The sequence below is a fragment of the Nelusetta ayraudi genome, unplaced genomic scaffold, assembly GCF_046127955.1.
Source record: "Nelusetta ayraudi isolate G7.1 ecotype Tasmania unplaced genomic scaffold, CSIRO-AGI_Nayr_v1 ptg000004l, whole genome shotgun sequence".
In the NCBI taxonomy this organism is placed as follows: domain Eukaryota; kingdom Metazoa; phylum Chordata; class Actinopteri; order Tetraodontiformes; family Monacanthidae; genus Nelusetta; species Nelusetta ayraudi.
This window is the reverse complement of record NW_027466054.1, coordinates 10110494-10131754: the sequence shown is the minus strand read 5'-3', so window position 1 is coordinate 10131754 and position 21261 is coordinate 10110494. Positions and strand designations below refer to the sequence as shown.

Sequence of the window (21261 nt, the reverse complement as noted above, 5' to 3'; positions counted from 1 at the left end):
CTTCTGTTTTATGTACTTGAGAACAAATCACTTCATTCTTTTTATTATTGTGCACTTTGCGTGACGATGGTGACCTTAAAATAATGTATAACACATGTTTTTTGTTTTTTTTATCCAAAACGGCTTTTTTGCTCGTTTTTGTTACGTTGTGAAAGCAAGCAGACATTTTTGTCACGCACTAATGTCATCTCATCATTGACACTACACATTTTGTCTTCCAATTCCACACATTCTCACTCCAATTCCATTCCTGCCATTCATCAGTCACCTTCTACAACAGCTGCATCACGATGATAAATGATACGTTCAGGCTGGAGGTGTTCTGGTTTGAGTGAGGTCCATGTTGATGCTTTTGGTGGGTCGATGCCAGTGTTGTGTGATTAGCAGTCTTCAACCAGGACTTTCTAAAGGGATTGAATTGCATCATTGGTTGAGCGTCAAAGTAAAGCTTTGGCAACATTTACCTTTAAATAACATTCATCTTGCTGAAGTGAAGTGAAGTGAAGTGATTTGCATTGCGTCCTTTAGTAATATATTTGATTTTGAAGAGGGGGCTCCTGTGGATTTCAAAGTTGATATAAGAATCGTGCAACAATAAAGAGGGAAATCATCAAACCAGGGATTAATACTGACATTGTTTGCAGTGTGCTATTAAATCTGACACACCGGGTTCTCTAACTACACTGTGATGCGTCCGCCCAATGAGTTTGCCATAACTCAGGGTCTTTTCCCAGTGCAAGCCCAGCGGGACTCTGCAGGTTTACTGTGCGCTGCCTCCGGCTTGTTCCATGTGTCTCTCTGCATGGAGGGAGCGACGCTTCTGCAAGTCAGCATAAAGGCCGTCTCCTCGGGGAGAGCACTCAGGGGTAGTAAAGGCTGCGGTGATTCCTTCTGACTGACATAAGAGTGCGTTCCCTCTGTTGTCTACACAGGCGACTTTCACCATAAACCCTTTTAGTGTTGCCTCATTTGGAGAAAAACAACAGGAAATTTACAACTTAATGTTCATAGCGGGCACGTTTGGAAAAGAACATATAATTTAATTGAGGAGAAAATAATAATTAAAAAAAAAGCTATAAAATAATCTTTGCAGAGAAGTCGTATAAGGAAAAAAAATTCCAGGCTTTAGGTGATGAAAAACAAGCAAGAAAACATTAGACACGGGCCACATTTTGAACATGAATCATCAGATAAAGCTTGTCTGGGCTTTATGAGGTTAATCTAAACCTGCTCTGTGCGTCCAACATCTCCATCAGTCTTATTAACAAATGACTGGGCTCAAAGCATAAACACCGAAGCGGACATGTTGAGTATTTTCCCTTTTTTCTCTCTAACCTGTTTTTCCTTTTGTGTTTTTACATATCAGGACTGCCAGCCATGCTTTACTCTGATTCTCTCAGCTGTTTACCTTCTTCATCACGGACGTAAACACGCGGCAAACAACGTTAACGGCTGCCTCGCGCCGCTAACAGAGGGAAACCACATATTCGGCCACACTCGCATTTAAACGGCCAAACGTGCAAAACAGATGGCGCGAAGTGAGTTGTGTCAGAGGAACCAGCGGGTGAACGGGCGCCGTTTCAGCGAACCTGGGGCGCTCTTTGAAGAGCGAGGGCAACATGCAAATCATCGATGTGGAGATTTCTTTGAACGTTTATACAATCCAAATGCTTTTAAGGATTTACATTCAGGTCAAGAAAAATGTGGTTTGTCCCTTTTCTTGCCACGTGCGTTGCACTCAACAGAGACAATCTGGAAGCGAAAGCTTCACCTTCAAAAAGAGAGGGTGCCGTCTCGCAGAGACAAGACGCCCAGACAAATGGTGCCAATGTTTTCCAGATTTTCTGTAATACTGTCAATGCAAGAGGGCTGGCACACTGTTTTAATTGTGAATTCGATAGAATTGAGGGAAACTGAGGGAAATTTTAAATCTTGAATCTGAATTCTAATCTTGAATTTTAATTGCAGGTGCTGAAAATTCTTCCCGCGTACGTCATTGATTGATGTTAACGTTTTTGCCATCATTTCTCACTTTTATTAAGCGTTTGCAGGACTCTGTTGCTAGTTATGTACTGTTTTCTTCCCTCTGCTATCAAAATAAGACTCTGGTGTCCGGGAGCACAGTGAGATTTTGAGAAAAATGAGAGAGCGTGTTGTGTTTATTCATTGCAGTAGCTGTTGGCAAGTTAAGAATGTCTGGACAGAATCACAGTAATTGCTTGTAACTGTGCTAAAGGTAAGAGCCTTGCGAGAATAGAGGATCATCTATAAACAACTTAAAAAATATATAGCTCCAGCAGTTAGATGGGTGACTGTTGGACTGTTTGCAGTCTGGGCTGAGCTCCTCGGCGATATCTTGAGATAAAGTCTTTCTTTGTTGTGGTGCCACGACTGCGCTTGGATGCCAAACCTTTATTTACACTTGAGCCCGCGTCTGGTATTCCGCGGGTCACTGCGGGTCACTTGCTAACCTGCTGCCACCACGCTAAAATTAAGGGGGTCTTTTTCTTTTCTGTCTTTTTTCTTTTTTTAACTCGCAAATTCCTGCGATGAATGCACGAGATCATATTTCACAACGCTAACTGTTAAAAGGCAAATGATCCCTGACTTCAGTGTCCCGTGCGGCGGCGGCCATTTCCTTGTGGAAATGAGTTTGTCTCATTAAAATTTTCTTTGTTGGAGGGAAATGAATTGGAGTGCTTTGTCAAATAGCACTGAATTTGTCTTTTTCAATTGTAAAAGAGTGATAACCCTTTAAGCAATTAATTTGACACTCAGATTTTTTTTTTTTTAACTAATGAGGAAGACTAATAGAAATATGAAATTGGACAGGATTCATATTGCATGAGGAAATAAATAAATGTTCCAATGCGGAATTGTAGAATTAAAAAAAACAAAAACAACTGCTGTCCCAGCAAGCAGACCACAGAAACACAATGCAAAGTTCAACAGGACACAAATTGCTAAAAGACTGAGGGGGGCGAAAAAGAGAATTACAGCACAAACAAATTCTCAAACAGACACACATCAGCGTTATTATACACACTTATACTTATCAAGTGAACAGAGATACTAACAAATACACCCGTGTCTGATGTCATTTATAGCAAAGACGTTCAGCACAGAGAACATATTTTAATGTACATCTCTTTCTATACAATAGATTATTTTATGGAGCAACGCTGCTAAGAATATCTTTTTTTGCCATATATGATCAATGTATGTTATTGTCTCTCCATATGTCTCAGAAGCACAATTGCAATTTATTAACTATGAATTTCCATGATTGGGATTCAATTTAGCTTGTCTTAACAAGAGGGAAACTCGTCCCAGCTAACCATGTCATTTAATGTCTCAGTCTGTCTTTCAAGTTCATTTGCTTATTAAGCAGACGAGGTGGAGAGGAGCAACATTACACCGACGAGGAATGTGGCGATGGAGAGGGTGGCAGGGCTCTGGGCTCCATCTGTGCCGGAGATCAGGTACGGGTCATTCAGAAAACACCCACTTCAAGCTGCTCGCACTTTGGTCTCAATTGTAAAATGTCCCCATAGAAGCCTTCACAGCGTGAGTCTTGCGGTTTCAGTGTCGGTCAAGGGTCAAAGGGCAGAGCCCTACAGGAGGATCTGCTTGTCACACTGATCCATGGACATCCTGCAGGCATAAACCTGTCTCACTCACTGCAGTGGTTTATCGCGCAATGACATTGTGCTGTAGCAGAATTTGGATATTTTTTTACCAAGCTTTATTTTGTTTCAAATATTGAACAGTTGGGAATTGGTTTAGCGCTAATTGCATCTAATTAGCAACTTTGCAAAGAGTCCAATTGGAGATCCACTGCACTGACTCGTGCAAGTATTGATGCTAGTGAAGCTCGCCTGATCACAAACATGGCAGAGAAACTATCAGTTAATCATCAGTCTGCTGCAGAATACCATTATGACTGGGAACAAGAAAATATATTTTTATGTAATGTAATTTCTTTATATAGCCCTTTACAACGTCCTTTCAGAGAACCAAAGTGCTTTACAACAGGTAGAAAAAATAGATAGAAATAATAAAATCTATAATTTTACTTTACTTCTGGCTTATTTCAAGAGCTCAGTGCAAAAGAAAAGATAAACAAATGGTGGAGTTCATGCTGTCTCACAGACCAATAGGAAGCCCAGGAGGAAAATCAGCGCCGCCAAATGCTGTGGGCGTGCTTGAACACGATTGACACAGAGTTCGGCCAATCCGCTTCTGCATTTTGTTTTCCCTTCGCAAGTACTTTCTATGTGCTTTTTGTGAACCACACTACAGACACATAAGATAATTCCGAAGCAACCGGAAACTATTCCATCCGGCATGATTGGTTCAGTCCAGTTTCCTCAAACTGTGCCAGTTTCACACAAGCTAACTGCTGCAAACGGGTAAATCTGAGTAATGTTTTCATTAAATCAGAGAAGCAAGTTGGCATAACTACAGAAAAATGCCACATGTAGAGCCTCATTGTTAGTTTGTGCTATACAGTCTTTAAACAAATAAATAAAAAATGCCATTTCTTTTTTAACCCTGTCGACACAAGTTCCTGCAACGTGCATCTGGTAGAGTCGTCTAGGTGTCCCACAGCTGCTCTGAAACCCCATACTGTGGCAATTCGACCGCTACAGTAGAACCATCAATTACGCCGAGCAGACACAATCTATATGACTCTCCCGCACTAATGAGATTAATCCCTCTTGCTGGAGATGAATTCCTTCCCAAATGTCAACGTGGAGGCGACGTGATTGAAGTTAACAAGCTCATTAGTACACTTCAGGACAATGTTCAGAGCCGTGTGCTTGATCCTCACTCAGTAATCATTGGGGTCGAAAGGAAGAGAAGCGGCCCGAGCAGTGGAGCTTGCCGAGCTTTTTATCTCACTCGGAGGTAATCCGTATTTCATCAGGCAATTTAACACCATAAACCCCCCCCTTTTTTTTTTGTTTTGATGTTTAGTCCAAACCCCTCCACTCAATCTGAACTGGAAGTGATTTAGCCTAATTGCAGAGTAAGATTTCAGAATAACAAGGTTTGACGCTATAATAGACTCGCTTCATGTTCTTGTCAACAAATGACATGAGCGAAACTAAACTAAGATATAATAACAATTGCTGAGTTCTCTCTGATTTCTTCGGCCGCAAACACAATTTTTGTCTGCCAAACGCGCCAATCATAGAAAGAAAATCAAAGGAGGCTCAAACATTCCGTCAAATTACTCGCTGCTGTTGGTTTTAAAGCCACTGGTCTGTGGATTCGTACACATTTGGTGGCCTTCACCCGTTTTCACAAGAGCAAGATGATGTTTGCTGGAAATGATTTAGTGCCCGTATCATAAGTGTTGTGTTTCTTTGATGTATTTCGGGCTGCAGTGCGAGATGAAAGAATCCGGCTCGGACTGCAGACTATAGTTGTTTATGAAGATCGCTTTTTAAGATTTCAAGCCAGTCAGACGTGCACGCTTAATCCAACTATAACCAAATCTCCTTTAATCTGTTCTGACCGGATGCAATTTTGCACAAAGCCCAGGGCCCTGCATGGAGCGGGGCTGTCTCTCTGCATAAGAAGGAGCCTGGTTTGGTTTACATTACAGAATTCCTGCTGGCTTAGATGCACCTCACAGAGAGATTCATGGGGTCCCCGAATAAACCGACTCCTTCAGCGTTTTCTCGATGGAACCTGTGGAGTACATCCTGTGATCGCTTTTGACAGTAGCCTCGTCCTTAATTCTGCAGAGGCCGAGGGCAGGGGTGGAGGGGGAGGTTAAAATCTGCATTGTTGAGGAGGAACTATGGAGGGGTTACTGGGTTACAGATGGAGCGAGAGGTCTGACAAGCTGTGTCTCATTTTGACACAGAGCTGAAACGAGAACCCACCGGGGGTGACTTGAAGGCACAGGCCTGGGATCAGTTTACCAACCAGCCCGAGCCGCGACTCTGTCTGTGAAAATGTCAACAGAGACCGAAGGTTTGGGGGAGTACAGTCCTGTGCCTGCAAGGTCAGATAATTGTAGCTGTTCACTCCGTTTATCCTCAGCTTCATCATTTGCGAAAGCTGTCCGAGGCATCCAGGAATCCTTTCACTTCCACCACTTATATTCCACATATTGTTTACATGTTTGTACTTTTTCTTCTTTTTTTTTTACTTTGGGGTGTGATGCACATCTTGAGATTGTGGCACGAGACCAGAGAATCATTTGAGACTCTCTGGCAACTTTTAAAAGAGTTCTGGATGCAGACCAGCCAGTCCAGTGTGTCAGTGATGTGAAGGATCATGCAGCGGTCTGGCATCATCTGGAAGAGAAATATTTCCTATCAAAGACATACAAGCACACTCCTTTAGAATGTGAAGGAGGGTTACAATTTTTGGGTTTTTTTTGTTACAATTTTAATATATATAATTAAAATATATACACACACATATATATATATATATATGTATGTATACATATGTGTGTGTATATATATATATATATATATATATATATATATATATATATATATATATATATATATATATATATATATACAAATACATATATATATATATATATATATATATATATATATATGCATACATATTTTGTACATGGACATGACAAAAACCAACACTACAACAACTGCATGGCTGAAAACAAAACAGCACTCAACCATTTCAGATTAAACTATTTATAAATGTAAATTAGCGTGACTGAGCCAGAGTTTCTGTTTTTCCATTACACTAATCAGTTTCAAGTAATCGCTTATGCTGTTATACTATATACTCACAATTCGTATGTCACTAGTATAGAGAATGAAGATGCTTTGTGGGTTATTTCTAGAATTATGGAAAACATTTTTTAGAAAATAATTTGACATTGAGCTTATTTGGAGTTGCTGTTCCATATTCTTCCAATTACACAGTGTGTAATTGTGCTAAATGTTTTTGTAATAAATTCTGTCTTGTTTTTGTTTGGAGCAAGTTTGTTTGTTTTTTGTTTGTTTTCTTTGTCCTTAGTAAATCATGTTAAAAGAAAAAAAGAAAAGATACAGCTATATCCGCAGAATGGGGTTAACTGGAATGACACAAACACTCTCACTCACAGTTCCAGGATTTTAAAAAAGAAGTGACGCATAAATTCTCTGAATAATTCTCAGATTTCGAGTGGGACAGATACAATTAGGAAAACAAATACTTCAGCTGTTCTCAATGCTGGAAAAAACCATGTTGTTGTTTTTTTTACTAACACTCCCACAGTATCGTGCTAGTCCAGCTCCCAGTGACAGCTATCAATAAATCTGTGTAAGTGAACCCAAAAAATATAAGTACTGCTTCGGAGCCATGACAAGGGGGGGGGGGCAAATATGGTTCTGTGATTTCAAGGAAAGCTGAGTTTTAGCCAGAAATTCCACAAATGTTATACCCCACATTTAAATGCTCTCCCCTCCAAGGGAGTAGGGGGAGGGGGTGGAGGAGGAGGGCTGTGTGGCGACCAGACTGTAGCCCAGGGGGGTCTGAGCAGGAGGGGTGGATCTGGTTTCACCCTCGGGTGCTCTTGACTGGAGGCCTGCCTGCTCCTCACGACGCTTTGCCAAGCAATATTTCACCGTGCGCCTTGAACCTGCAGACCTGCCCAGAGGAGCTCGCCGCTCAACTCTTAATGATGGAAAAATGAACGCTCCACTGCGCTGAGCCGAACGCCCCTGCTGGCAATATTTCCAATCTATTTACAGCATGGGCCTAAAAACAGCGAGTCGCGGTGGGGAGGAGGAGCGGAGGGGGGCGTCTTGGCACGGGATATGTTGCGGCCGATTTTGGGGTGTAATGAAAAAAACGTGTCCTATATGACTCCTGTTAGAGGGCCAAGGGATGGAAGCGCACAGAGAGTGAGGATGCAGAGTAGGGAGATTATCATGAGACAAATGACTGTCAGGTCCAGCGGGAGGTGGGACGGTAGGCTAGGGTGGGGTGGTAGGGGGTTCCTGACAGTCTATGAGTGAAATGGGTTTTTCCTTTGAGACTCGTGAGGGAACCGAGTGCTGAATGGAGACGCGCTCTTTACGCACCGCACACAGACTCCTCCCAGACACGCTGGGAAGAAAACCTCTCGTTGCATGAGGAGCTGGCCACTTCCAGAGGCTCCATCCTCCATCACTGACGCTCTAAACCTGCCCTGGCTGACTGGCTGACTGACTGGCTGGCTGACTGACTCGCATCTTTTATAAATCCCCCCGCATCTTTTACGCGCGCTGCTAAAATAAAAAATAAAAAATATAAAAAATGAGAGTCTTGATGCGGTGCGCGGTGGCCTTACTCTGGCTGCTCGCCGTCCCCTGCGCCGATGCCATCCACGGACTGTACAACTTCGGCCAGCACGACCTGTTCTACAAGAAGAACAACTGCAAGCCGATCCCCGCCAACCTCCTCCTGTGCCACGACATCGAGTACACAGAGATGCGCCTGCCGAACCTGCTCGGTCACGAGACCATGAACGAGGTGCTGCAGCAGGCTTCGTCCTGGATCCCGCTGGTGCAGAAGCAGTGCCACCCCGACACCAGGAAGTTCCTGTGCTCCCTGTTCGCCCCCGTTTGCCTGGACGACCTGGACGAGCCCATCCAACCGTGCAGGTCCCTGTGCGAGAGCGTCAAGCACGGCTGCGCGCCGGTCATGTCCGCGTTCGGCTTCCCCTGGCCCAAGATGTTGGACTGCGAGAGGTTCCCGCTGGACAACGACCTGTGCATCCCGCCTGCAGGCATCGACAACTTTGCGCCAGTGACCAAAGAAGGTGCGGTACTTTTTTTCGTTTTATTTTATTTCGTTTTATTTTATTTCTTTTTTTATTTGAAGAAAAACCTCAGAATTTCCTAAAATATATATAACATACGAAATGGTACACATAGACTATTTTCTTTTCTTTTCTTGCAATTGTTTCTATCCTACTGCACAATCTGTCTAAAAATTGTTAATTTAATTTATGATATATTGCGGGTTTGCTTGGGTTAACGTGGGTGCGTGTGCCAATCATTGGTTCAGTGCCCAGGGTGTGTGACGCCTGCAAGGAAACAGAGGAAAACGACAACGAAATTGTGGACAACCTGTGCAAGAATGACTTTGGTAAGTCCAAACTCTCTCTCTCTCTCTCTCTCTCTCTCTCTCTCTCTCTCTCTCTCTCTCTCTCGCTCTCTCTCTCTCTCCCCCTCTCTCTCTCTCTCTCTCTCTCTCTCTCGCTCTCTCTCACTGTGTGTGTGTGTGTGTGTGTGTGTGTGTGTGTATACATACATACATACATACATACATACACACACACACACACACACACAGCGAGATATATATACACACACACACACACACACACACACACACACACACACATATATATATATAAAGCTAAAATGGATTATATTTGGACATCTTAATTGACTTCCTCCCACTGTTTGCGCCCTGAAGCCCTGAAGATCAAAGTCAAGGAGATCTCCTACATCAACGGCGACACCAAGATCGTGCCGGAGACCAAGAGCAAGACCATCTACAAGCTGAACGGCGTGACGGAGCGCGACCTGAGGAAGACTGTGCTGTGGCTCAAGGACGGCCTGCAGTGCATCTGCGAGGAGATGAACGACATCAACGCCCCCTACTTGGTCATGGGCCAGAAGCTGGACGGAAACCTGGTCATCACCTCGCTGCGGCGCTGGCAGAAGGGACAGAGAGAGTTCAAGAGGATTTCCCGAAGCATCCGCAAGCTGCAGTGCTAGGAGGGAGTTGGAGAATCGCCGTGTCCTCCTGTTTTTACAAGCGTCATAGAAGCTTGTCGTGTGTAATCTCCGTGACTAGCCGCGACTGGCTGAACGGCAATTGTTTGTTGATGTGCAAAGAGCAAACACGACCATCGGGAGCATCATATCTGAGCTTATGTAGAGAAGTCATTTAAATGCTAGCACTGATGGAATTGTGTTTTGTCCATTCATTGTCCCCCAATTCATGTTTGCGCCTCATGGGCACTGGGTGCCCCCTAGTGGTCTTTTTAAGTAGTTACTTAGTGACGTTAGCCCATTGATTGCACTCAGCTGGTGTCCCAGGAAGACCAGGGGGCTGTTGTAGTTATCATTTGGTTGAAGTCCAAACCGAACACAAAGAATTAACATTTAACCCCTTTAAACTACAGCGGTTGTGGAGCAGGAGACCAGGGTGAGTTTTCCCTGTAATCTCTCGGCCTCATTTCCCCCCGATTTATGAATTAGACCCTATGACAACCTTAAATTGGCGTCACTGTCAGCAGTTGTTTGAGACAGTTAAAATATCTTGGAATAAATATATAGTTAAGGTACAAAGAAATAAATTGATGTCTTGATAGTTAAAGTTAATGCATTTGCAAGTGCTCTATCAAGACATTTAGAGATTTTGAGTCCTACTCGCAGTGTGCGTGTCCAATTAAATTGTCTTTTTTTTGGAGGGTCACTTTCATATCGCATGGGCCCAGTGTCTAAAGCTGAGTGCAGTGTGACATTTAGAGTGTGGATAATCTTTGTGTTTTGATTTAATCTGTTTTCTCAAGCAAAACTGAGAGATAGCTGGCTATATTCTCCTCCTGTTTAACATTTTAATAATGTTCTTGGTGAACTTTTTATACTTGAGTCACTATGTACTTTTCTACCACAGTCTAAACTCTAATATTTTTCTACTCCAGACTTTCGTTTTCAATTTTAAACATTTATAAGAGGTTCATTTCCTTATAGTTTTTTTCTGTAGTGTTGTTTTGCAAAATCATATATAACCATGCTGTTGCGTGCATTGTAAATTCCTTTTTGAAGTATTGCCGTGTAAATACCAAAATACTGTCTTTTATTCTTGTATAAAGGTTTTAGTTAATAAAATGTCCCAACATGGGTTTACTTTTGCGACGTCTTTTAACAGTGTTGGCGTTCTACTAAACACTGCCATCTAGTGGATTTTTATGAGAAATCTATTCTGGCACTTAGAAGTCTTCCATTGTGTTTTACGTCACAGTGCTTTTCAGTCGCTATTATTCAGAGGTATTTGTACGATAAATGAAAAAGGAAACAACTCATATAAAGTGGAACATCAAACGTTTGCATTGCAATATTCTAATTTAGTGTTTGGTATTTAGTGGTTCGCAACAAAACACACACCTGACACAACTCAGGTCCTGTTAATTCTGAGAGAACTTTTTAAATTAGTCATCATTCCAAACAATCATTTATATGTATTATATGTGTCATTTAAATATTTTGGGTGCAATCTGAAGGATAGCTTCAGATAAAGGGACTGATACCATCAAATAAAATACTTTGGGTTCATAAGAGCTAAATAATAAGGCTTCCAGTGTTTCAGAAGTCTACATCAGATAGATCCTGACATTTACTGACATTTAAACAGACTTTTTTTTCTTTCTTTCTTTCTTCTTTTTTTTTTTTGTCTTCTTTTATGTCTAAATACTTTTAAAAGTACACTTAATTGTGGTGTTTTTTACTGACCTGGTCTAGTTCTACATTGTGAAGTATTGATAAGATATTACTCTTTGTGACTTTCAAACATCGACAAAAGAAAAACATGTTTCATGGCTCAACTGACCTAATTAAAAAAAAAAGAAAAGAAATAGAAAACCTAATAGAAAGATGAGTCATTAACATTCCTGCTGCGACCACAATACTTTTCAAGTCTTCTTTGTGTCTCACCTTGAGTCACATGATGACCCTGACATCTGTCACATGACTACCATGTGCCTGTCCCTATAACTGCTTCCACAGCCACGTTCAATGTGCTCAGCCTGCCCCAGTCATTTCTGGGACTCTCCGCTGGCCACTGGATGATGAGCTCACATTAATAGGTGTCTTTCTTTTCCTTTCTTTTTTTTTTTCCTTCAAGTTTAGAACACCCACTGTCTAGAAAACACTTACTGTTGTCAGTAGGATCCAACATTGAATGAGATAAAGGTCACTGACGAGTTGTTTAACTCCTTTGCGCACAATTGTATCACTGAAGATATGAATGAAGTGGCACCACATTATATCACATTGTCACATTACACTTCTTGAACTTCACTTTCATATATGCACTGTAATTTTAACTACTGTTTGGTGATATCAGTAATGCTGATTTTGGATTGTGGCATACATCTCAAACTGGTCATATTCAAAAGGCAGGATGGGAAATTGCCTGAATTTCATTTGGCACCTTTACAGTAAATTGTGATTACTTCATCACCAAACGACAGAAATACAGTTTCATGAGGTCATATGGAAATGCAGATCAGTTAATAATTTGTTACGGTAAACGTTTGCGTTCTTGTTCTGTTCCCAAAATTTCGGAAGGCAGAAATGTCCCACGAGGCGACTGACGGTCCGTCAGACGTTATGAATCAGCGCTGGAACACTAAACCACCGTGTCCGCCACTGCGCAATCCAGTGCGTTTACCAGAGCCCGGGTATTGCATCACGACGACACTTCATGATGCATTCACGTCCTGAAAATTGTGTGCTTTTTGACATGGGGGGGATTTGCGGTGTGCTGATACGGCCATCAGAGGACAGGATGCAATTGTAATCTTGGCTCACATTTCAATAGTCGTGTAGATTCCAAATAAAACCATGGGCGAGTGATGCCGGGGAACTCTTCTAAAATGAGTTTGTGTTGGCCGCGGTGTCTGAATTTGTTTGGAATTATACATGACAATGTCTAACCCGTGAGGGATTTTTCCCGTCCTTGTTATTCATGTTGTGTGGCGCAGATAATAATAATAATTTTTTTTTTAATGATACAACGCTACTTCATCCCTCTATAATTATTAATGATATGCTGCCTAGTGCGTTAGAACGCGGGGTCCACCTGGGCTTGGGGAATTTACGACAGTCTCAAACGCAACACAGCCGTTTCCTCCCCAGCCAGCCGCCTGAGCGACGTCTCGCCGCCGGTTTAACTCTTGAAACCCGAATTAAAGACTGGCGTGTGTTTACTTTTACTACCAAATAGGCCATAAAGCCCCTTTTGCGTCCTAATGACAGTCGTCGGGGACTGTTTGAGAGCGAGCCGGGCTCACTTTGACGCATCGAGTGTCTCAAAAAAAAAAAGAAGAAAAAAAAAAAAAGAAAACTCCCAGGGGAAGTTCCCCAGGAAATCCCCCTAGAGTGCTTCTTGATGCGCCACACTCTCCGATACAACTGACTTCCAACGTTCACAGTTTTAAAGACGCGCGACCGACGAGGACAGAGGTTGGTACAAATGCTGGACTATTAAGGTCGAGGTGGGGGGTGGAACCGAAATAAGAAGCGAACAACAACAAAAAGTCGCACCTGAGCTCGTCATGGATCGTCACGACAGCGCGAACGGCGGCGACGACGCGTTGCGCGGCAAAATGCGGAGCTACAGCGCGATGAACTCCCTCTACCACGAGACGCACCTGGAGGTGGACCTGCTGAAAAGCGAGAACCGCGTCAAGGACAATATCATCGCCGACCTCAAGGCCAGGCTGGGCAAATACGAGCGGATATACTTGAAGTTTGGAAGTAACGAGCCGGTGGTGGTGGGGCCGTCCAAGTCGGTGCTGGAGAGCCTGTGTAAGGAGATCTGCAAGCTGAAGCAGAAGAACAGCGACATGGAGCTGAAGGATGCGCAACAGGTGGAGGTACGAATGGGCTGAAATCCCGTGACGGGTTCATTTATACCCTACAGTATAATACATTAGGAATAATTTCATTATGGATCAGGGGAAATTATAAACATATGTGAGTTAGAAACTTATAATTAGTTGCCTATGGCGGTGTTGAACTCATCATTATTATTATTATTATTATTATTATTATTATTATTACACATAATGCGGGACTGTATTTTCTATTCTTTCTATCTTTTTTCTATTTGAAAATTAATTACTTCTAAGTGGCGCAACTTAAGATTGACTTAATATTAATATTGACTGCTGAATTCTTGAAGAAAGAATTAAGATGGTCTAGGTATACATTTAAAAACAAAACAGAATATCGGGACTAGTTTGAATTTTGCCTCTTTCACTTTTGTTTTGTTGACCACCCCCGTACATTTGAATCACTGTTTCTCTGACTGAGCTCATGTAACCCAGCTCCTCCATCTCACTTCAGGAAATCCAGCGGCTGAGCGTGCAGCTCAAGGAGAAGGACCAGGAGCTGGAGAGGCTCCGGAGTCAGCCAGACCACGAGAAGGACCAGGAGATCCACAGGTTGCGCTCCACTTTGGAGGAGCGGGAGTGCGCAGAGGCCACCAGAGCCGTGCTATGCACATCCCTGGCCGAGGAGGCTGATCAGATGCGTAGTCAGCTAGGGGCCACGGTGAAGGTGTGCCAGGAGTTGCTCGCCAGGCTGGAGAAGGAGAAGAGGGGTGGAGACAGGCAAGAGGCTGTGTCTTCGCAGCAGAATTCCAAAGAGGTGAGTGCGTGTTGGCCGCTTTGCGCATCTTTTTTAGATGTTTACCTCTTTTGCTTTCACGCATCCTCCTCCGCATCCGTTCTAACTGAAGCACCATGTGTTCTACAGGTGTTGGACTCCTCAGACGCAAACAGTCTGAACACCCAAATCCTTCAACTTAAAGAGGAGAATCGACAGCTAAAGCAGCGTGTTTCATACGTAGGTCCCCACCACTAATAAAAAACTAATGATGATGATATTAATGATAATATGAAGCCAGTTGTCCAAACAACTTTTAATGGGACCGTCTGACCACCTCACAGGTCCAAGGTCTGAATACTCAGTGGCAGAAGTACGACTCTAGCAGGGAGGACTACATCAGAGGCCTGTGCCAGAGGCTGAAGGAGAGCCCCGAGCAGGGCCTGATGCCGGCCCTGGGCTCGGTGAGCTCCAGCCTGCTCCACCAGGAGATCTCCAGGCTCAACGCCCTGCTGGAGGAGAAGATCAGTGAGTGCGAGCAGCTGGAAAGAGAGGCGGCCAGCGTCAGGAGGAAATCCAAAGAGCGGATCCAGACTCTGGAGCAGCAGGTCGGTGTCCTGACCTACTTGTGGTTGACGTGTCCTCTGTTTGGGAAAATCCTTTCCCCCCCCCCTTGCTTACTTACTCATTTCCTTCCCTGCAGGTCCTCATCTACACGGAGGATTTTAAGTCGGAGCGCGCCGACCGAGAGCGAGCACAGGGCCAGATCGACGACCTGAAGGAGCAGGTCTATCAGTTGAAACGGCAGCTGCACAAACAGGTGAGAGGACGAACCCTGTATGAAGCAGCTGTGTTCCTCTTGCTGTTTTTCTTTTGTTTTGTTTTTTAAACCCAAATAAACAGCGTTACTTCACTGACTTCAGCAGGGAGCGAGCAGAGAGAGCAGAGACATGGTCCCCGTGTGTTGTGTGCACATCGGGCACAGGATCTCGACGAGGCGACACAAAGACTCCTCGGAGCCCCTCCTGAGGGCCTCGGCTGACATTCGAAAACAGCCCACCGCCGCCGCCGCTGTCGCCGCCCCCGTGGCCGCCGCTGCCACTACAGGTGCAGCCGCGGCACCAAACACCAACTGGAACACCTTCACGGGCCTGTCGGAGCTCCAGTGCCCCCGCTGCCTCGCCACCTTCCACGACAGGGACGCCGCAGAGTACCTGAATCACTGCGAAGAGTGCGCCAAAGTCTAGAATGTCACCGCAAAGCAGTGACCCAACCGCTCGAGGTGCGGCGTGAACACGGCCAAGGACCTCCTCCTGAAGTGGAGTATCTGATTTCCGGAGGATTGGATGACAGATGTTTTTGGACACATTGGAGCGAGAAAAGAGACGGGAAAAGGTTCCCTGAGTTCATGTTTGTCTAAGGCTGTGCCGCACCTTGGCAGCGTTGGGTTGAGTCTGCTGGTCACGGTGGTGGGATGTTGCAGCCACTGCAACGCAGTTAAAGAGAGAAAAAATGAAATACCTCAGTTTGTCCAGTTGCACTTTCTTGATTTAGCCACAAAAAAAGAAAACAATTATTGTTGCACATGTAATTAAGAGATTCACGACGTATAAGCTTGTCTGGGATCTGCTCATCTAATTGACTCTGGTGCTATTTGTAATTAACTTTTACACTTCTGTTCTGTAAATTATATTATAATAATAAGATTTAATATTTATTTTCTATACATAAATATGTGGTGACATGTACAGTTCAAGCCATTTTCTTTGGGTTCCAGGGGAGACCTTTGACATGTAAAAAAAAAAAAAAAGTTTGTCACAGCAGGAGAAATGTTCAGGCTCACTTGTGGAAAATGGTGTATTGATAGGAATGCATACCAACTGACAATACGCTTTTTTAATGCAGTGCTCCCCCACCCCAATCTAGACCCTTCCCCGAGGAAATGCAAATTATTTTTGTAATAAAAGACGAGCTCGGCACACTTAGCGACTGCTTGAGACGTGTCTTCCTTGAAACGCTACGCAACAGAGTTGCTCTGCAGCCTCGAGCTGTAACCACAGCCGTTGCCTAACCACGAAAATGTTGATGCTACTTAATCTGTGTGTGTGTGTGTGTGTGTGTGTGTGTGTGTGTGTGTGTGTGTGTGTGTGTGTGTGTGTGTGTGTGTGTGTGTGTGTGTGTGTGTGTGCGCGCGCGCGCGCGCATGTGCGTGTCCATCTGTCATGTGTGCGTGCTTGCTTGCGCCCGGTGGAAAACCCCTTCTACCAGAGCTGCCTGAATGGGCACGCTGTACTGTGACAGCCATTTATACCCAGCTGTTATGCAGCTGAAGTAAACACTGCGAGAGCGTTCCTGAAAAGGCTGGCGTCGAAGCCGTCGAGACGCTCGGCTTGCAGACAAAGAGCCTCTCCGGCCCGCCTCCGTGGCGCTTGATGACCTGGCAGTGTGACACCGTGCTGACGGGTCGCTGGCCGCACACTATTGTTTTGACGCAAACAGGCAAGCTGCACTGTTTGCCAGGTTACTTTGTCATGAGTTTAGTGTACTAAGCACAGGAAGCTGGACATCCCCTTTGTGTTTTAAAAAGGAAGTGTGTGTGTGTCTGTGTCTGTGTGTGTGCGCGTGTGCGTGCGCGCACACATTGTCAGTTACAGAAGACTAAGGGCACTGTGTATTTATAGATTTAAGTAAGTGAAAAAAATTTTACAGACGTTTTAATTTCTGTCAATCCCCAAAGCTTTGCTTGTTCTCTAAATTACCCTGGTTCACAATTCATTACTTTAAATCAAAGGTTTTAGATTAGTTGGCCAACTTGAGAGGCAAAGATAAAATTGTTATTTAAAAAAAAAAAAAAATTGAAACCCGTTGAAAAGTGTCAAACCTCCAATTTAAGATAATTGGGCCTTTAATGCTGAAAATGTTTTTCAGTTTTCAGACCGAAATTAATGTTGGCTCATCACCCTAATCCCCAAGGGCTGTTGAGTGACAGCCGGCAGCATCACATGATAACTTGCTCATCAGCTCAGTGGAGGGTGGTGGTGGTGTGGGAGGGGGGGGTCATTGTGACTAAATTAGTTTCCAGCACTATTTTCTCAGACTGAGCACTAATTCATACAACCACAGACTGACTTGCTTCCGATTTTAGGTGTAAAGGGCAACGTCAGTGACAAGCCCACCACATACAGAGCAGAAAAAGCACACACGCCCTCAAACGCTGCTCGCTAAATAGGGGATTCTCCCCCTTACTGCACACACAAAGCCCCCGCCACACACGCATAACAGGGTCTATGAGTGACTGAACTTCCGCGCACCCCAGCGCTTTACCCACTGATCAGAGAGTGGAACAAATGGCTCACAGGTCCCACCACCTGAATGACTGGGAACTTTTCTAAGAACTTCAGAGGGGAGTCAGGTGACTGCTGTGGCAGAGCAGTTTCCACTTCTTGAAAACAGATTTTTTTTTTTAGAGCACCAGGATGTCCCGGCTCTAGTTATGTACTTATCAAAAGAGGGAAAAACTTCAGCGTGACACTTATCCAGGCAAATATGGGATGGATTGATGTGGCCTTTAATCTTCTGTGTATCCTAAAAGAATGGGACTTTCCCGGGCATCGTGAGGGAATTCCCAAAAAGAAAAAAAAAATAGGCAGACAAGTGTATCTGACAACAGAGTGCTGTCAACTTGTGAAGATGACTTTTCATTAGTATGATGGTGTTGTGGGTATTGATGTTTGTTTTGCCTTTTTTTTTTTAAGTGCTTTTAGGTGAGGAAGTGCTGAGGTTTTAACTTTGGTAACAATGGTACAGCCAGGAAGCGAGAGGGTGGGGGAAGGGAAGTGGCCTTTAGAAGTGGATGTGATCCTGAAAACATCAGTGCTGATGACAAGCTACAAGGCAACAGGGGCACCTTGTAATAATCTTATTGTCGCTCACTGCGGTCATTGTCAAACTGCTTTGAGCCCCCCACCACTCACCCTTATGAGCTGTGTTCCAATTCACATACCTCTATGAACGCTGTGCACTTTTATTGTCAACATTTAAAGTACTGTTGTCCCAAATCCCAAATCCTGTGACAGTCTACTAGTACTACTTCTACTACTTGTAGTTCTACTTCTTCTTCCACTACTACTACTACTACTACCACTTTTTGAATATTTTGTATATGACACCACAACCTAAAGCATTAATGCTTGATTCAAATGAGGCATCAATCAAGAGGCATGGTAGCTAGCATGCTAACACGATCGCCTCTGGTTCGGTACCTTGTTTTTGAGGCCTTGTGTGAATTACGGGTGCAACTTTCATGATGCACTGGAACATTTGTTCTTATTGTAATAATCCACGTTCTTTCAGCATTGAGGTGTAAAACAAGTGGGAACAACTAACACAAACAGGTCAGCGTGGCGGGAGGATGACGTGACTAGGTTTCTGCTGATATAACTATACTAGACAATCTAAACTACCTTGTTGAAGTGGTTGCTGTAACTTTTTTTTTTTTTAATTATCATTGAAAACAAAAATGTCTCAGGGAGCCTTTGTCTTTTTAACCGACGTATGTTGTTAAACTTCAGATTTTTTTTTTTTTTTATCCAATTTTATGTTGCCCTGCAGTAAGCAACAAAAACACACATTTAATTTTAACTGTACACAAAGTTGTACTTGTCATTATTGGACCATTACTAAAATTCCAGAGCAAACTGCTATTGTCCTATTTTGTCTTTCCTTGTGTATATACACTTCCATTACTTGATGCTCAATAAGATGGAACTGAACGCTTTACAGGAGAGTGTTTACATTGCTAACAGACATGTGAAATGTTGTGTTTTATAGAAAAAGTTCTCCATATATATTGAAATATTAGAATCAAGTTAAAATTGAAATCAGCCATTTTCTCAAAGTTCACACCCTGAAAAGTTCAATTTTCAACCAAGCATATTTGAGGCTGTCCTGTAAGCACCGTGCACGCGGAAGGTATGTATGAAGTCATCTTGTGTCTAGATATGCCAAAGCGTGACCTCATTTCATACCGTCTTCACCCTGAGGGAATGTACTAGATTTCACAATGGCCTCACATCAATTTTCCCTTGAGTTTCATGTGCATAGTTGAAATAAGGCTACATGTAAATACCTAAAGGGACCCTTCGGTAGCTACTTTATTCTTTTTGTCTCGTCTCTTTCTCGTTCAGCCCGCCTCGCAGTCGAAAGTGAAACTCTTAATTTGACGTGACTCATTCTGCAGCAGCTTTTAACATTGAATATGACTGTCAATCATTGGATTTCCCAAAAATGAGTATTTGTGGGTGTGACTCACTCGGCGTGGCCAATGATGTTTACAGCTACAACAGTAGGTGATTTTCCGGCTTTTGCAGGTGCCGAACGTGACATTTCCTGCCCCATACGGGCATTAAAAGCCTGAAACTAACCAGGCTTACATGAATAGCAAGGGTGTTGAGGGTATCAAGTTGGAGTTTATCAGTGTTATCCAAGATGTCATCCGCCCCTCTCAGTGAACTCCTCAATAATAACTAAAGTCAACCTTTTACTTTAAGTGTGGTCAAAACACACTGCTCAGAAAACCAGCCCTTTGTGATGTCACAAAGTGCCACAACCTTTCCTAGTTTAGCAACAACCACCTCACTCACTACCACTTTGTTTTTGTCCCCTTCCAAACGCATTTACGGTTCAACAAAGCATCAATTTTAATAGAATGCTGTAAACAGAGGGCTAAAAATTAAGGAGATCTGCGGATTCCTTTGGATAATTGCTGGCAGCTCAGCTGGAGTCAATTGGGAAGAAACTTGAAGATCTTAAAACATCAAAATTAAAATTGCTCAATATCTCAAGGTTATTTTGTGTTAGAAACAGAGATCAGAAGCTAGGTAGCTTAGCAAGGGGGAAAAAAAATAGTCACTCTTCATGTAGTTCCATGATGCCAAATTGTTCCTACCGTAGATGTGCAGACAAGTCAGCCAACAGGCTTGTAGCTTGTATTTAAAGACATGGTATCAGACTCGACTTCCTGAAGCTTCATTGCCAAGGCCCTGTGGTTTTTCCGTCAGTGTGTAGGTGTGTGGAAGTTACAGTGCACCCGCCAAGTATTCACAGTGCTTCACTTTTTCCACATTATGTTATGGCCTTAAACCAAAATAGGGGTTAAATCCAGTCAATCTTTGGTGTAAAAAAAAAAATCTTACCAGACCAGAGAATTGTGTTACTCATGGTCTTTCAAGTGCATTTTATCTGCCGAGTGTCTTTCACTAAGGAGTGACTTCCTTCTGGCCACTATACCCATACAGGCGTGACTGGTAGATTGCTAAAGAGATGGTTGTCCTTCTGGAAGGTTCTCCTCTCCGAACAGGACCTCTGAAGCTCTGACAGAGTGACCCTTGGATTCTTGGCCACCTCCCTGACTAAGGCCCCTAACCCTTGTGGTTCCCAACTTCTTCCACTTATGGATGATGGAGGCCACTCTGCTCATTAGGACCTCCATAGCAGCACAACATTTTCTCTTTGTGCCTCAAGACAATCCTCCTGTCTTGGAGGTTCTACAAACAATTCCTCTGACACGCACCGTCAAATCATGTCCAGTCAATGGAATTTACCATTGGTGGAGTCCAATCAAGTTTCTAAATCATCTCAAGTATGATCAGTGGAACCAGGATACACCTGAGCAATACTTACGTATGTGTGATCTCTTAAGATTTTTATTTTTATTTTTAATTAATTTGCAAACATCTGAAAAAAACTTTCACATTTTCATTATGGGTGTTGTGTGTAGAATTTTCAGGGAAAAGTGAATTTTAAACCATTTTGGAATCAGGCTGTAACAAAAGAAAATGTGGAAACAGTGAAGCACTGTGAACACTTTCCAGACGCACCGTAGTCCTGA

General features: G+C 43.4%; 2 protein-coding genes across 3 annotated transcripts; both read left to right on the top strand.

Moving 5' to 3' along the window:
• The first annotated feature begins 8123 nt into the window (after window positions 1-8123).
• sfrp2 (secreted frizzled-related protein 2) lies at window positions 8124-10885 on the top strand. Its single transcript, XM_076033952.1, has 3 exons — window positions 8124-8785; window positions 9034-9114; window positions 9448-10885. Exons 1-3 carry the CDS (start codon window positions 8281-8283, stop codon window positions 9750-9752), a joined length of 891 nt encoding a protein of 296 aa, XP_075890067.1. The 5' UTR covers window positions 8124-8280; the 3' UTR covers window positions 9753-10885.
• Window positions 10886-13018: 2133 nt separating this feature from the next.
• Window positions 13019-16358, top strand: tnip2 (TNFAIP3 interacting protein 2). 2 transcript variants are annotated; one of them, XM_076033940.1, is made up of 6 exons: window positions 13019-13639; window positions 14112-14414; window positions 14523-14612; window positions 14717-14980; window positions 15076-15192; window positions 15299-16358. In XM_076033940.1, the coding sequence occupies exons 1-6, from the start codon at window positions 13319-13321 to the stop codon at window positions 15617-15619; spliced, it is 1416 nt and encodes a 471-aa protein (XP_075890055.1). In that variant the 5' UTR covers window positions 13019-13318; the 3' UTR covers window positions 15620-16358. The 2 variants fall into 2 exon arrangements, with proteins under 2 accessions (XP_075890055.1, XP_075890045.1); XM_076033930.1 differs by having other exon boundaries at window positions 13022-13639; window positions 15296-16358.
• The last annotated feature ends 4903 nt before the right edge of the window (window positions 16359-21261 follow it).

Coding starts and splice junctions, on each gene's coding strand:
- sfrp2 (XM_076033952.1), top strand. CDS start 8,281: ATGAGAGTCTTGATGCGGTGCGCGGTGGCCTTACTCTGGCTGCTCGCC. Junction 8,786..9,033: donor TGCGCCAGTGACCAAAGAAG/GTGCGGTACTTT, acceptor TCATTGGTTCAG/TGCCCAGGGTGTGTGACGCC. Junction 9,115..9,447: donor CCTGTGCAAGAATGACTTTG/GTAAGTCCAAAC, acceptor TGCGCCCTGAAG/CCCTGAAGATCAAAGTCAAG.
- tnip2 (XM_076033930.1), top strand. CDS start 13,319: ATGGATCGTCACGACAGCGCGAACGGCGGCGACGACGCGTTGCGCGGC. Junction 14,613..14,716: donor TAAAGCAGCGTGTTTCATAC/GTAGGTCCCCAC, acceptor ACCACCTCACAG/GTCCAAGGTCTGAATACTCA. Junction 14,981..15,075: donor TCCAGACTCTGGAGCAGCAG/GTCGGTGTCCTG, acceptor CCTTCCCTGCAG/GTCCTCATCTACACGGAGGA.